The following is a 16,617-nucleotide window of genomic DNA, read 5'->3' on the forward strand; positions in this document are numbered from 1 at the left end:
GCTCGCTGCGCTCGCTCGCTCGTAATCACCTAAAAGCCCGTTAAAAATGCTACCAATTGGCACCAAAAATATAACAGGGATGTTAGTTAATTGACGCTCATTGGCCAATTTAGAAGCTTTGTAAACAGCTGAAGTTCGCGAAATAGCCGCAGATTTTGTCACTTAAATTCCATACCGACCAAAAACATTCGAACAGGATCATTGTACGTCCGATTTGGTGGCAAGAAGCACCTTTTGTGACGTCTTTGAACATTTTTATCAGTGGTCCTGATGGTGATTTGGCAGAATATGCCAATTTAAGCCGATGGAATAGTTCCAGAAAACGGGTTATGGTATTGCTCGTCATAAGCCCGAGTGACATCAAATTCATAATCCATTTTTAAGCGTTGCATGGCAATAGTGGACGGATTTCTGCAGGGAAAATAGCGTAAAGTGAGGAGACATTTACCATTACTTGAAGATAAGTGTCCCAACAAAGTGGACTCCAAAATATTCAACTTCAAAGTTGCAGCACTTTGAATTTAGAGGGGCTAATGTATTTGAAGGCTCTGAGTGTGGGAGGTGGGAGGGTCCCAAACTTCGGGCTCTAAATTATGCCATAGACCTGGTCCCTGGAATAGCGCAATCAAGGGATAGAGCACAGGGTCAACGCAACAAGCTCCGCTTAGCGGGGCTTTGTCCTTGGGAATCCCTCCAAGGAAAAGGTTCGGGCTAAATTTACAATAAAGAAAAATCACAGTACCCGAATACGGTCATAGCCGCGACCATTTTCAAACTACCTGTGTTTTGAAAATGTGTTGTGTTCCGGTATTTGTGTTGCAGATCACGTTCGGCGGCTTCTGGCGGGATGGTTCTGGGTGGTCTATTATGGAAACCACCGAGATTGCCAACGCCTTCCTCAGCCGGGCCGCAAATACGACCAAATACATGACGGCTGCACAACGCAACGACGCGCTTACTGGTATGGTCCTCAAGTACAATGAGGAAAAGCACGAGCGCATGCCCAGACTTCTGGTCAGTAGGCTGCAAGATGCCGAGAAAAGGATCCCTGAGCTTCAGTGCACGCTAACCTCGCTGCTCGATGAGCATGGTGTCTCCCAGGACCGGATAGCTGCTCTGGTGGAAGACCTGAGAAATCTGGCTCGGGCGCTAAGCAGCCGCGACGTGCAGTCCGACGGCCGGAACCTGGAAAACGCCATCGAGATGACCAGCGACAGCCTGCGGGTCCGTCTCGCGGCGGTCACCAACGTGGCCAGCTCGGCCAAGCAGAGAAGGCGCTGCCGAAGACTCGCGACAACAGACAAGGCCAGGCTCGCGAAGCTGCTGAAGCGCTACGAGCGCGAAACTGGCGAAAATGTTGCGATGGCTGATGCTGTGGAAGGGGTCTTCCCATGGCATGTCCAGCCCACTGAAAGTGGTGGGCTGACCCTGTCAGTGAAGCGCGCCATCTGCGACACCCACATGCGGCTGCAGCGATCGCTGGAAGAGCTGGGGATCGTAAGGGAGGAAATGGAGCGCCTGCTGAATCACTCGAGAACTGCAATCGCCCAGCTCATCCACACCCTCAAGGTCAGTGCCAGCCATGCTTTGAACACATCCAACGTTTGCTTAATGTGTAAGTTGGAAGGATATGCCAAAACTGACGTCATTGTCGACACGCACATAGCCAGAGACTGCTTGAGGGAAGTCAAATTGAACCAGGCGGTTTAATTTCGGAAATATGAGACAGCCACCTTGTATTTATTGTTATTTAATTCTTTTGATGCCTTTTATTTACCATTTACTTGAAAACTGCCATCTGCATAGCTACCTCCTTTCACGCAATTTTCGTTGGTTTTCTTCAAAATAAAATAACAGTGAAATCAACACCACGCCCCATCCCGTCCCACCACCTCGCTTTTGTGTTTTATCATAACTTAGCACGTCGTGACTTCTATCGTCAGGTTGTGGAAGAGCAGCTGGATCGCGATCAAGCAGAAAGGACATCTCTCATACACCTGACTGCGACGAGCAACCGGTATTGCATCCAGGAGGAATCGGAGGCTACACTCCGTGGTCTCCGGGCTCTGATGTGCCAGGCGATTGCTGAGCGGCAGACGTACCTGGACATTGCGCAATCCTTGCTGCAGCAGTATTTGCCAGGTACATGTCTATTTATATGCATGCTGATGATGTGTTGACATACTCACTCGCCAAAAATTTAGTAAAATTGCGTGGGCCTACCTCCATTTAGCGTTCCGAATATTAACCCGCGCCAGACATGGGCACGGATCCCAGACAACCAATCACGGAAATCGAGATGGCCATTAGATTGACGGTCTTAAAGCATGAAATTATGGTGGAAGACATGGCTAATAGAAGCCTCTCAATGAACCAACTATTTTGCATTCCTTCAGAGTTAACAGTTCTAAGTAAATCCCTCAAGATCCATCTCGGATCCATGATTCTTGATCGTGGATCCGAGATGGATCTTAGGGATTTTCTGAAAACTGTAAGCTCTGAGCGGATGCAAAATAGTTGGTTCGTTGGAGGCATCTATTAGCTATGTTTTCCACAATAATTCCACGTTTTAAAGGTAGTGTGCCAGCTTTCCTGGACCATATGGAGTTAATGACCCGGATAAGGAGAACCGGATTTTTAGAACTCATCCATACCTTCAAAACTCATGGAAACGTCTTAAATTCTTCAAATTTTGAGTACCCCAGTGCGAAACTCGCCCCGACGTGTTGTCGGTCGTCGGTCGGGTTGTCTGGGGTCCGTGCCCATGTCTGACCCGCGCCGTGCCACTGCTCCGGCCCGAATGCCTCTTGTCGGGGAGGGGGCGTTTTTACGCCCCCTCCCCCTTAACCCGCGCCCTGGTGGGGGCTATTTTTTGCCCCCCCCCCCTCCAGACTTTTCTATATATCTTCAGAACCGCTGCGCCGATCGTCACCAAACTTTCAGTACCGTAAAGTGGGGCTATTTGAGACAGCATTTAAAATCGCTATAAAATGAAGATCGTTTGATTTTTGTGTGATATTTTTGCTCAGGGAGATGTGGAATCGAGCAGTAAATCGCCTGAGCAAAATTAAGCATAAATTTAAGTGGTTTTTATTTTATAGCAATTTTAAATACTGTCTCAAATAGCCCCACCTTACGGTACCTCCCCGGGCATCAATTTTACACATTGTGACCAAAAAATTTCCAAAGGCTATGATAGGTTGGCCGCAAATGACGTCAGACTGACGTCATGTTCTGCCGTTTTCGACCCATAAAAAGCTTTCGCGGGAAGAGCTGTCAGGCCTATAGCGTTGAAGATGCAGAAAAACGTCTAAGACATAAAAGGTGTAGAATTACCAGAAGTACAAATTGACTATATCGAAATTATGATTTTTTAATGTTGACCCCCAAAAATAAAAATAATGAATATAATTGCCAAAAAAAAATCCAAAAAGTTTTCGACCTTCGAAAAAACGGAATATATGTGATAGACCTTACCGTCTTCTATTCACATACCAAATTTTAGATCGATAGCTCTCTTTGGCCAAATTATAGCGAAAAAAAACTGTTCAAAATTGATGACGTCAAATTTCCAAACTCAATTTTTAGCAATTTTTACCACGTAGCGCAAAACAAAGACCACCATTAGACTGGCCGTAACGAGCTGCATCGAATCAATACCCATTTTATGCAAAAATATCAACTTTGAAATTTGCCCTTTTTTACCTGTTGACCTGACCCCCACCAGGAAGTGACCTAAACCGTTCCTGATTGTCTTATCAACACCATTGAGTTTGAAATGAAAAATTGGCCATAAAACATGCATCACACAGCCCTAGTAAAATTGGGTTCATGTGCTGACCCTTAGTGACCTGACCTGTGACCTGACCTGGTGTTATCAGTGACCTCTAATAGCAACATATGCACCAGGAAACTGACGCCCTATCGCTGATTTTTGATAAAATGCGTTTTATTCGATGCTATAGCGCATTTCCTACATAGAAGACCCGTGACCTGCAAAACATTTTATCTTTGACCTGACCTATGACGTCATCGGTGACCCTGAGGTCAATGAAATTGGATTTCTTTCGACAAATTTGACTGGGCCTTCGAACGCCGTTTGAATTTTGTGGATCGGTCCAGTAGTTTCGGAGATACGGGGGGGGCAAAAAATAGCCCCCCCCCCCCCACACACACACACCAGGTCGCGTTTTAAACAGACCTCACCAGGGCGCGGGTTAAGCAGTCTGCTACTGGGCATCAAAGTGCATAACTAGAAAGACCAAATATCGACTGTGGAAAATTAAACAGTTGGTGAACTAATATCAAATTAAGGCCTGAAATTTGAACTATTGACGTTGTCGACCGGTGATGGGTGGCGAATAGCGGCAGCGCGATTGGCTTGATTGTAATCGTGATTTGTGTTTCCGACAGGACGAGATGAGCGCCCACTGTGACGAGGACGAGGAGCAGAAGGCCGAGTGCAGCGTCTGATCGGCCTGTAAACCGCCTTATGGAGATATTCCAGAGGAAGGTGGAAACATCGCAACACAGTGCGGACCGTATCATCCAGCTACCGTTCGGGATGCTGCCACTGGCTGCTGTTCGCATGCTGCCCCCGTCTAGTGTGGATTAATACAGTTTTGCGCTGAGACATCTGTCGCCTTTGGACGCTCCCTGAGCCTCGTACCACATGCGGACCGAGCTGAGACGACAACACGACATAGCCCTTTTGTGCCTTTTCTCGAGAAACTGTATTTTCGGGGGGATGGTGGTGGCCACCAAGAACCCCAATAATTGTGCTGAAATGGCACAGTATCGCTGTCTGTTAGATTTCCGGACGAGATGGCTACCGTCGAATAATGGTCCTTGGTTGTCCAAGAAGTCGTCGAGTTGTGCTCAAATTTTCCCACCTTGAGATAGGGCTGCGGGGTTGATGAATTTTAAGGCGATTCCGACTCCGACTTCGGACGGTTCTATTAAAATTCGTATAATGATATTGAATTTAAGTTAATAATGGAGATGCCTTTATCCTGCCTGAAACGGCCCCTTATGTGTTCCAAGGCTTTGCGTTGCAAATATGCATTAAAAATAGCCATGCAGAATTAAAACCCAAGTTTTGGGGTATTCACCGTCTTCTGCTTCTTTCGGTGAAAACGTTCGTCCAAAACAGCAAAATGTTTTTTCGACAAAATCTAATTTCGAGCGCAGTATCGTCAGAAACAGGTGCAGTGCATGACGTTGAGCCATGCAGCGTTATCTCCGATTCCGGAGTCTGAGCCGATTTTGGCGGCTCCGACTCCGGGCAGAACTGTCCGACTCCGAGCGACTCTAACTCCGACTCCGCAGCCCTGCCTGAAGTGATAACAGATAGTTTTTTTTTCTTCAAAAGAGCGACTCCCGGCTCACATGGCGGACACGCCTTTCTCGCCGGAGTCAATCACACGGCGGACTGGCCTTCATACACGCACTCTGGTTTTCCGGCCCGCCGCTCCACACACATGAATCACGCGCTCGATATTGCCCTTACACCCCTCCATGGTGCCGAGACGGGCGGGAAGGCAGCGCGGAAGACGGGCACCCCGAGCCGAACGGCGGCGGCTACTGCAACACAGCACATGCTGGTAAACGATGGGCGGCGACAGCGAGTGACAAGTGAAAAACGAATATGTATGATCAGCAGTGCATATGGTACAATTGATTCAATTTGTGGTAGTGTACGAACAAAAATGAATATATGCCGACTGTAATAATGACAAATCAACAACCTCCAACAATTAACCTCAGACAGAAACAGGCGAACACAAGATTGCAAACAAGGAATAAAAGCAAGATAAAGACAAAATCTGTCAAACTGAGGAAGACAGGCTATCACATGATAGGCAAAAAAGCCAACAATAAACTATTAAACACTAGCAGCGGGCCAGCGGCCCACCGTCCCACGCCGACTCCCACTTACCAGCCTACAACACCCCATCCTTCCACACCCTCCCTCCCCCCTCCCCTCCCCGCCCTCGTAATGGCACTCTCTCCCAGGTATCCGCCGCGATCACCGAGTCCTCTTTCCTTCCCAAGACGCCTCAGCCACGGTGTCGTATAAGCTAGTCGGGCTACTGTCTGTGGGCGCGACTACGGTGGCTCGCCGGGCGCAGGTAGCTCCTGTCAGTGGGGGCGACAGCAGTGAACGCCCGGCTCAGCACAGCGCTGACAGCTGCTACTGATCGGCTGTGCCGATCGCTGTAGTTCACATACGGCTAATGACTCGCACTCTGACAGCATTGGGCTCGGTCCCGGCTGGACCAGACGGCGAGCTGGAGAGCTCAGGTCAACAGAGTTCACTGAGTCACACCGCCGGAGTCGAGTGGGTGGGAAGACTCGCAGACAGATACCGCGTGGCCAGGTCGAGCAGACACGATGTCCGAGACGCCGCGGAATCGACCAGGGCAGCAGCTGTCCTGGGGCGGCGTCAATCAAGCGGCTCGGCGTGGGGCAGGCCGCGCCATACACAAGGCGCTATTGGGCGGCTCTACCGCCGCGCACGCTCCTGCTCCGACCCGATGCGCCACGGGAGCTCTCTCGGGCGCCGCTACCGGACTCGGCAGGGGCGGTCCCAGGCTGGCGTGCTGGGTCGGCAACTGCGTAGATACGATAATAGCAAAACCGAAAGAGCTTACCTTCATCCGTGTTTTGAACATAGAGTCATTCAATGCTTTAACAAGTTTAAAAAATACAAGCGTCTAAAGTTGAAAACATGGCAAAGTCACCCCCGTTTACGGTAATAATAATTACTATAATAACTCAGCCGCTACCGGACCGAGACCGATTGCGATGAAACTTAAATGGAAAGAATGGGACCAAAAGTCGGCAGTGTTCCCCCCCCCCCTTAATTGAAGGTCTTCCGCCGCTCCTGTAGGACGGCGCAGACCGCGCGGCGGATGGCGGAAGGGCTCGCCCGGCACTGAGCGAGCGTGCGGCGGCGCACAGACGCACGGGGCGCCAGGTGAACCGGCGACCGGCCGCGGCCGGTCTCGCCTGACTGAGCCCGGTACAAAGTCCATAGCGCCCGGCGTGACGCACAGACGGCGTGGCGGACGGAGGACGAATTCGCTTGACCCAGCCCCTTACTATAGCAGCCGGTCATCTACAGACATATAGGTACCCGGGCGCTATACCCAGCCGATATAGCACGGGTTATCTGGGTGGGGTGGCCAAACCCACACTGAGCTGGTTGATCGCGTACAGCACTACCCTCATTGTATCTTAAATCACGTTGCACGACGTTGTCCGTCACTGTCTTATCAGTCACAATCACTCCTACATCGTTTTGGCATTTCTGCCTTCTCCTCTCAGAGTCCAGTACGACCTTCTTTTCCTGAGGAACTTACCAATTTTCTGATGGACTCAAATCCCCAGAAATCCTTTCTTCCTTCCCACACCATGCGTCACCGAGATCGACCCGCTCAGAGCTGCCTTTCGCCGAGTGCCCACGGAAAGTGGTTATACCATCAGGGACGGGTTCCGGCGTCGGATTCCTAGGAATACCTACAAATGCGTTTTTCTCAAATATTAACCCGCGCCGCCGAGACGCATATTATCACTGCCGGCAACAAGGCACAATCACCCAACTCAGTGTCACGATGGGTCAAAGTAAGCCACACCAAAGCGTGAAATGACCCTTATCGACGCGCAACCCGGCGCTCTCGGCCCGCCTGACCTTCACTCAATATACCCTGCGCCTGACCGGCCACGGAATAAGGACGTTCGGCTGTCTCCCTACTAAACGGCCGTCATATATATTATAGTTAAACGATTCAAGTCGGTATTTAAGTTGTTCAGGATACCTGAGAGGAACATTCATTGCTCTGTCATTTACACATCATGTATGAATTTGCATTGCATTTATGTGTGCATACTTTGCGCAACTCAGCTATGCATTATGCCCATGTAAGGAAAGTTGGCCGCCCGGCGGAATGGCGCACGGTATATAGAGAACTAGGTGACTGGTTCGCTGCTACAACACTAAGGTATTTTGACCCTTCCTTCAGCTGACTTTTTTCGAATAAAATGGAAAACCACGCCACAGATTTCGGTTATAATAATTATAGGTATGTTTATTAACATTGACTAGATTAGCGGAGAAGATCCGACTAGTACCTAAATTCGTACGCTGACAAAGGAAATAAAATTAAGCCATTCGCGCCAGTTTTCCAAAAGAATTATTTCAAGGTATAGACGTTTGTTACATATATCTTGTTTTGTGTTTTCTAATAGGTATTAAATTTAATAATAAATCCACATGCATGAGCAACCAAGTGAACATGACGATGTCGGCCCGACAGCGAACCGACGTCGTCTGGGACTCGGTCCGCTGTCGGTCCACCGTCGGCCCGATCCTCGGCTGGTGAGGGGCTATGTCCACCTAGTACGAAATCCGACCGACATGCAATCGCCAGTGGGCCGAGGTCGGGCCGACGTGGTAACTCGGCACGGGATAGGAGCCCGGCGGGCCTACAGCTGCCCGATGTCGGCCCGCCACCAAGCCACTATCATCCCGATACGCGGCCACAGATGCCCGACGTCATACCGACATTCACCCGATATCTGTCATTAGCAGCCCGATGCCCTTTGGCGATCTGCCGGCGGCCGCCCGACAGTGTACCGTCATGAAGACCGTATCCACCAATGCTCGGCAGACATTCTCCCGCGCCGTTTGCTGACAGGCGCCCAATAACACACCGAAATCTAGCCGATATCCGCCCTCTTCGCTGCCTCCTCTTGCCGACAGCGGCCCGACGTCATACCAAAGTCTGCCCTATGTATGACCAACGACACCCACCCGATTCCATCCCACTCTCTTTCTACATGGCCCGACGTGACGGGGGAAAACATAGGATGACAGTTTCTTCCAGAGCATTACCGGACCACGCGTTGGTCATGATGCGAGACCGCTGCTGGAGACGCCAGCAGCGGAATGAGAACGGGCTGGAGGCGGTGGAGGAGCCGCAGCTCCGGGAGGACTATTCGTCTTCCTCGGACGCAGAGTCACAGGTGGTAGTGACCGAACTGACTCCACACTCCACAGGTTCCCCAGGATAGGAGGCGGCGGCACGACCGACCCGGCACCGTTCCGTGCTTCTATCCTCAGGATACTGAAATCCTTCTCCTCCACGCCGCAACCTCCCTCCGGGCTGGACAGGCAACTTTATCTCATGCGGGCTGCTCCCTTGGAGCGGCACCGCTGCTCCCGAGGGAGCGCACCCCGTAGCCGGGTGCAGTGAGTGCCTTGGGGCTGGGTGGCCTGTCCTCTGGACGGGCTCAGCCCCGGCGACTCACTAGGGTGCCTGCCCAGACCAATGTCTCCCCCTACATCCTATCATCCTCCCGGCTCTGAAATGGTCTTACTGGACCGAAATGGCCAAACCCAACAAAACAAACAAACAAACAAACCGACCCGGGGCCAGGAGGTCTCAGCGGGAGAGGAGACCCCCTGACCGTTATAGTCCCTGATGACCTATATGGCCTTGCCCTGAGGAAACTGAGTTGGGAGTAAAGTAAGGATAGTTAAGCAATCAGTTTGCGCCCCAGTATGATGGTATATGGCTTCAAGTGTATAGGTAAATGTGTTAATAAGGCGGACAGACATTCCAGTGGATATTGATTTCAGTGCCTTTAGCACGGCTATCGTTAGCGGAGAAACAAGAACGCAGGTAGGTAACAGACTGTAGAGCTCGCAAGTCGCAAGTGTCTAAAACGTTCTTGATGGTTTAGTATTGCTTACTGCCAAACATGCAAGTGTTGCAACATCGGCCAATCAAGTGGTCGGATGCAAGGGTTTAGTGCATTAGCTGCTAAAGTTACCGTAACAAAAATACGATTAAATGTGTTTAATCATTTTGCCTAGAGGACTTCGATGTTAAGTAACCTAAGGGTGGTCTACTTGCTCCTAACGTAAGAATCTTGGCTCATAACCTTGTCCAGGACCAGGGTCAAGCACATTTATTATACCAAATACCGTCTGCATACCTATATGCTTTCCGGCGTAGTCAATCATGTCTTTTTTGTCAGTCTAATTGGAGTGCCATGAATAAGAGTGAGCGCTGCCAGAAGTCCAATAACTGCATCCGAACGCTGAACTGTCGAGACTAACTGGAACGCCAGGAAACGGTCATAAAAGTACGGTTCTATCGAAACAAGCTAATTTGAAAAACTAGACCAATTCTGCGGCAATGTCCATCCATGGCCGTTACAAATGACGAGATTTGAGCAACGATGTTCTGAGCGAACTCAGCCTCCCGATATCATGACTCACAGCTGTCCGGTGTATGGAGCGTCGGCTCTAGTTGCAGTACCTACTTGCAGTGGCAGATAGCCAAGCGCCAAATGGTTGCAAAGACAGCCCAGGCAGCACAAAGTGCACACCTGCTGCTCGCTTTTTGGGACCCTACAGCAGTGAAACCCATCGGCGTCCACAGCGGTGGTCTCCGTCTTCAACATGGGTCGACTCCATTGCAGATAGGAGTTCGCGTCAGAGTGAGCTATCACTGTATGGAAGGTAACCATGAGCGGGCTAAAAGGGTCACAAAGTCATGGCAAACTGTCCCAAGCACAATGGTACTGGCACCTGCACACCGGCAGTCTTGTGTAGTCCAACAAATGGGACGGTCAATTACGCTCGGGACAGAGATGTTCGGCTGTCACTAAAATGGCATCAGTGATGGGACGTCACGGAGTCACCCAAAAATTACATTAATTACATTAATATATAAGTTGTACAATGCTTAAGGACTAGAATCCAGTGAAACGTTTGTTAACGTGGCAAGGCAAGAAGCCGATGCTTTGTGTTCAGTTGTCCGAGTTTGGGATAGGGATGCGAATATACGACAGAGCTGAGAGCGCTCCTCGCACATTCAAAAGCACAAGAAACCAATAAATTTAAGCAAAGCCATAACCAGTTATTACGGAGGCTCGACTGTTTGACGCCATTCCGCTCCTCTCACGACCAAGTTAAATCCTAGTCCACATTGGTTCCAAATGGCCATTTATTTTGTAAATGACGAGGACGTAACGCATGTCATGCAGTCGAGGGGGCGCATGGATTAGCATTGGAAATGAACCATCCCGCATATCTCGAACGCAAAGCATGTCTCGTGAATAACACTATTTTGTGTTTTCTGGGAAGCCATGGGAGAGTTAAGACGAAAACTGAACGTAAACCATTTCTGAGCTACTGGTAGTGTGACGTAGAACATTTATGGATAACCGCATATTAAACCAAAGCGACAGCAAAGCAGTAACGCAGTAAGAAATATGAAACCATAGTTAAGGATCTAGTGGAAGCAGTACCCGGGGCAGAGCTATACTGAGCCTTTGGATCTCCCAATTCAGTTGAAATATCAACATGTTCAGGACTTGACCTGTGTTTTATGACCCACAGATGTCTACCCGGAGTTCGGAATCATTCTCTCATCTATATTCATCGGAGGGATGTGAGAAACTTTGTTCCTCCGACGGGGCCAGACCGTGGCCACCGCCGGACCCGGCGGACCGCGCGGCGACCGCACCGCACCCCACCGGCGGATGGGCCCGGCGCGCCCTCAAATCTGCCGACGGCCGGGGGCGGAATGCGGCGGCGGCCGCGCACAAACAACCGCGGGGGAGGATGCGGCGTGGTGGGAACCGAGAGCCGGCGCAGGAGCGTGACCAGCAGCAGGTCGACAGACCCGAGCTCCTCCGACGGCGCAGCGGACCACGCCGGGCCTCCTGACGCCGCCCCTGCGACATCCATCTCCGCCATCTACCTGGCCGACCGACTCCCACTGTTCGGCGCCGCCTGCCGCCGGAGGGCAACAAACAACCCCACCACGATTGGGGCACCGGGCAGGCCGGCGGCCGGCGAGGTCATTGCCACGGCGAGTCGGTGACCTCTTCTACTACGGTGTCCTGAGTTCTGTGGCTGTTCTGCTCTGTCCTGTTCTGCCCTGCCATGTTCGGCGCGCTCTGTCCTGCGGGACTAGCCTTGCGTACCGGCCGCGCCCGAGGCAACTGCCATCCGCCGGAGGCGCGGTATATAAGCTGAGTCCCGCAGTGATCTCCTCTCTTCGCTCTCCACTCGGGAGCTACGTTAGACTGCCCAGTGCGCGACGTGTGCGTCCATATCTACACCAATCATGTAAGTAGAAGGGTGCGGCCCTTATTGGGGCATTGTATATAGCCATGACCAGTGTTAATCATCATGTGTGTTTATGTAAATAATAACCTTGAAGACTTGCACAGTCTGTTGTGGGACAAATGGTGGGGGAGAGAAAGAACGGCGAACTGAACTCAACGGGACCGAACTTGGCAAACGCAAAATAGAGCGGCTCGGAAGCTCAAACAAACGCTACCTTTAAACGGCACAGTTAACTTCGGCACGCCACGCTACCAACAGTAATCCCAACCGTAGCAATGATAGCAATAAGGAACGTAACAACATATGTAGAGAAAAAATAGTTTCACAATAAGTTAAAGCATGTCATAAATTTAGTAGAACAATGAACTTTCTTCGCAGGTATCCTGAATAACTTTGATAGCGATATGGATCGTTAAACAAACAAATGTGACACTTGTTTGGCAGGACGAGACTAGAGTCTAGAACATTTATTCCGTGGCCGGTGAGACGGCCCTAGCGCCGGGTTTGCTTGTCGATAATGGGTAATTTCACGCTTCGTGTGGCTTAACTTGATCCATCGTGACCCTCAGCTGTGTGATTGCGCCTTGTTCAATGTTCAGGGACGTAGCCATTTTAAGTGGACACGTCTGCTGGCCGATAAATAAACTCTAGTGCGTCTTAACCCTCGCCCGAATAGGGGGGGGGGGGGTCGAACGTACCCCCCTCGGTTTTTCGCGAATAACTCGCGTAAATAGCGGCCGATCGCGACGAAACTGTGAGTACCCTCGCGTTAATCAATTTTACACCTACCCTAAAACTTTCATGACCCTGATCGTAATAACCTTTGACCTGTGACCTACTTTTCGAGACCATGTTTGGCCGGAATCGCGATTCGGCGTATGTTGGCTCGCATTAGCCGCGTGTTTGCAGTTTTTTCGTGGTTTTCAGCATTCAAACACGGGATATGATGTTGCTCCCATGCATTAGGGTGGGTGTCAAGGTCACCGGAAGGTCAGGTCAGGTCATTGACCTTTGATGACCTCGGTTCACTTTTTCGAGTTTAACATGTTTCTAGGCCAGTTTTTGGAGCTGAATTCGAATTTAGCAACCATATGAACATTTACGAAGTAGTTTTGGTGCCTTCGTAACATGTTACGAAGCTGTCAGAGGCGGTTGCCACCTACTACGAATACCCTTACTGGTTGAACTGACCTGACCCGACCTGGCCTAAATGCATGAAGGCATCATTTGTGATCAAAACTAACATGATATTCTTGATCAGCACCCCGAAAAACCCCTTAGCAGCCACGTTTTACGACTTTCTAACATTTCTAACAGGTCGCGATTTTCCCGACTTTTGGGTCATTGACCTGACCTGGAAGGTCAACCGATGACCTAGGACCTTAAAATTGGGTATCATCGGCTTCCTCTCATCACGGGCAACACGCTCGTCTTTTCCGCTAGTTGAAGCCCTGGTTGTATCTGTGCTGCGGTACTGTCTGTCGGTGTACGGCTCGTGTGGTGAGGTGCAGTTAGGACGGCTGCAAAAAGTTATAAACTTTTGTGCACGCGTTGTGTCCGGTCGGCGACGACGTGATAGCGTGGCGGCTGTCATCAAGCAGCTGAAGTGGTTGACTGCCAAGGATTTGGTAACATACCACACAGTGAGTGCTGTCGAGCGTATCTTTGTGTCGGAGCAGCCGGAGTACCTCAAAGGTACGCTGGGGCAGCGATAGCGTGGCGGCTGTCATCAAGCAGCTGAAGTGGTTGACTGCCAAGGATTTGGTAACATACCACACAGTGAGTGCTGTCGAGCGTATCTTTGTGTCGGAGCAGCCGGAGTACCTCAAAGGTCTAGAACATTTATTCCGTGGCCGGTGAGACGGCCCTAGCGCCGGGTTTGCTTGTCGATAATGGGTAATTTCACGCTTCGTGTGGCTTAACTTGATCCATCGTGACCCTCAGCTGTGTGATTGCGCCTTGTTCAATGTTCAGGGACGTAGCCATTTTAAGTGGACACGTCTGCTGGCCGATAAATAAACTCTAGTGCGTCTTAACCCTCGCCCGAATAGGGGGGGGGGGGGTCGAACGTACCCCCCTCGGTTTTTCGCGAATAACTCGCGTAAATAGCGGCCGATCGCGACGAAACTGTGAGTACCCTCGCGTTAATCAATTTTACACCTACCCTAAAACTTTCATGACCCTGATCGTAATAACCTTTGACCTGTGACCTACTTTTCGAGACCATGTTTGGCCGGAATCGCGATTCGGCGTATGTTGGCTCGCATTAGCCGCGTGTTTGCAGTCTTTTCGTGGTTTTCAGCATTCAAACACGGGATATGATGTTGCTCCCATGCATTAGGGTGGGTGTCAAGGTCACCGGAAGGTCAGGTCAGGTCATTGACCTTTGATGACCTCGGTTCACTTTTTCGAGTTTAACATGTTTCTAGGCCAGTTTTTGGAGCTGAATTCGAATTTAGCAACCATATGAACATTTACGAAGTAGTTTTGGTGCCTTCGTAACATGTTACGAAGCTGTCAGAGGCGGTTGCCACCTACTACGAATACCCTTACTGGTTGAACTGACCTGACCCGACCTGGCCTAAATGCATGAAGGCATCATTTGTGATCAAAACTAACATGATATTCTTGATCAGCACCCCGAAAAACCCCTTAGCAGCCACGTTTTACGACTTTCTAACATTTCTAACAGGTCGCGATTTTCCCGACTTTTGGGTCATTGACCTGACCTGGAAGGTCAACCGATGACCTAGGACCTTAAAATTGGGTATCATCGGCTTCCTCTCATCACGGGCAACACGCTCGTCTTTTCCGCTAGTTGAAGCCCTGGTTGTATCTGTGCTGCGGTACTGTCTGTCGGTGTACGGCTCGTGTGGTGAGGTGCAGTTAGGACGGCTGCAAAAAGTTATAAACTTTTGTGCACGCGTTGTGTCCGGTCGGCGACGACGTGATAGCGTGGCGGCTGTCATCAAGCAGCTGAAGTGGTTGACTGCCAAGGATTTGGTAACATACCACACAGTGAGTGCTGTCGAGCGTATCTTTGTGTCGGAGCAGCCGGAGTACCTCAAAGGTACGCTGGGGCAGCGGGCTAGCCCAAGGCCATCTATAGAAGGTACAGTCACTCCCCCGCCGACCAATCAGAGACAGATCCTGAGTGACGTCACCCCTGATGCTCGCAAGGGGTACTCCATTCCTTTGCAACGTAAAAATGACTAACTTCATTTGAAGATTATTGATGGCACTCTACACATATCGCTCAGCCGTTGATGTCAATGGAAAGCCCAACTAATTTTCCAGCGACAAAAAAGAGCAGCAATATGCTAAGAAATGGCTGGTTTTGAAGATATAGACGATTTACAAGCCCTCTGCAGCAGCAGGAAAGCAACGAAAAAACGCATCGAGCTTATATTTTTACTATGGATAAATCATTTTTCAGTAAGTTTTTAGATATGGTATAGATTTAAGTTACAACTTTATTACAATATTTTCATTACTTGAAACTTTATTTCAAAATAATATTTTCAAAAATGGCAACTGTTGGCAAGTAGCTTGGGAGCGATTGTGGCGCACCGCGCCATTAATTGTCCTGAGGCCCCCTTATGATGTCATCAAAAGTGGAGTGACATGGGCCTGGGCTAGCCAGCGGCACCGGCACAACACTAGGCAGGCCAGCTACCTCACCCTCCCCTTCATTCGAACGGAGTCGGGAAGACGTAGATTGTGCTACCGAGGTGCGACTCGTATGAACGAACTTGGAGTAGAACCAGGGACATTGTCGTACCGGGCGAACATCCGAAAGGTGCTGCTGTCTAAGCAACAGACATGAGCAATAGCATGTATGGGTGCGTGTGTGGGAATTATGCGTGCTGCACACTGTTCCTCGTTTTGTATCACACTATCATGACGTGGACATGTGAAAAGCCTCACTATTGAGAGGACCTTGTCTGAATATATCTGTAATCTGTAATCTGTAATCCGCGAAGCTCTAGCTTGATCAGGGGCGAAACGACAAGGGGGGTCCAACGGACCCCCCCCCTTTACGTTCGCGGCTGGAAAAACACCAATACGGGCGAGGGTTAAGACCTGCCAGATGTGAGATGTATTCCCTCGCACGGATTCCCCCCCCCCCCCCGTCTTCAATATATCGGGACGACAATCGGATTGTGTTGAAATTAGGCTTGTGGGCAGGAAACTATAACCTAACGACAGATAATTTATCTGGTGTGTGGGTAGGGCTTCGAACCAGTTCGTTCCAAGCGGTTCGGCTCGGCCAGGAGCCGGGATGATTCGGCACAGTACAGCTCAGCTCAGAGTTGGATGAAAAAAAAACGGGATGGGGTAATCATGTTTATTTAGGCACATCGAACTGAATTGCCATGACACCAAAACGACGGACGACAAAACAAAGACAAACAAACGGATACCAGAGGACGAACGCACGCATGTCGCATAGTGCATGTTGCTGGAGA

The 16,617-nt window shown here is 50.1% G+C and overlaps 1 protein-coding gene across 2 annotated transcripts in view; it reads left to right on the plus strand.

Annotated features, from left to right (window-relative positions):
• Positions 1-4,635, plus strand: part of LOC122367558 — a 33,529-nt gene extending 28,894 nt beyond the window's left edge. For both annotated transcript variants that reach the window (XM_043340784.1, XM_043340783.1), the window contains exons 10-12: positions 823-1,569; positions 1,944-2,142; positions 4,414-4,635. In XM_043340784.1, coding sequence (XP_043196719.1) covers positions 823-1,569; positions 1,944-2,142; positions 4,414-4,436 — 969 coding nt within the window. In that variant the 3' untranslated portion in view covers positions 4,437-4,635. The remainder of the gene's footprint in view (positions 1-822; positions 1,570-1,943; positions 2,143-4,413) is intronic.
• Positions 4,636-16,617: the final 11,982 nt, after the last annotated feature.

Source organism: Amphibalanus amphitrite, unplaced genomic scaffold (genome assembly GCF_019059575.1).
Source record: "Amphibalanus amphitrite isolate SeventyFive unplaced genomic scaffold, NRLGWU_Aamphi_draft 000877F_arrow, whole genome shotgun sequence".
Classification (NCBI taxonomy): Eukaryota; Metazoa; Arthropoda; class Thecostraca; order Balanomorpha; family Balanidae; genus Amphibalanus; species Amphibalanus amphitrite.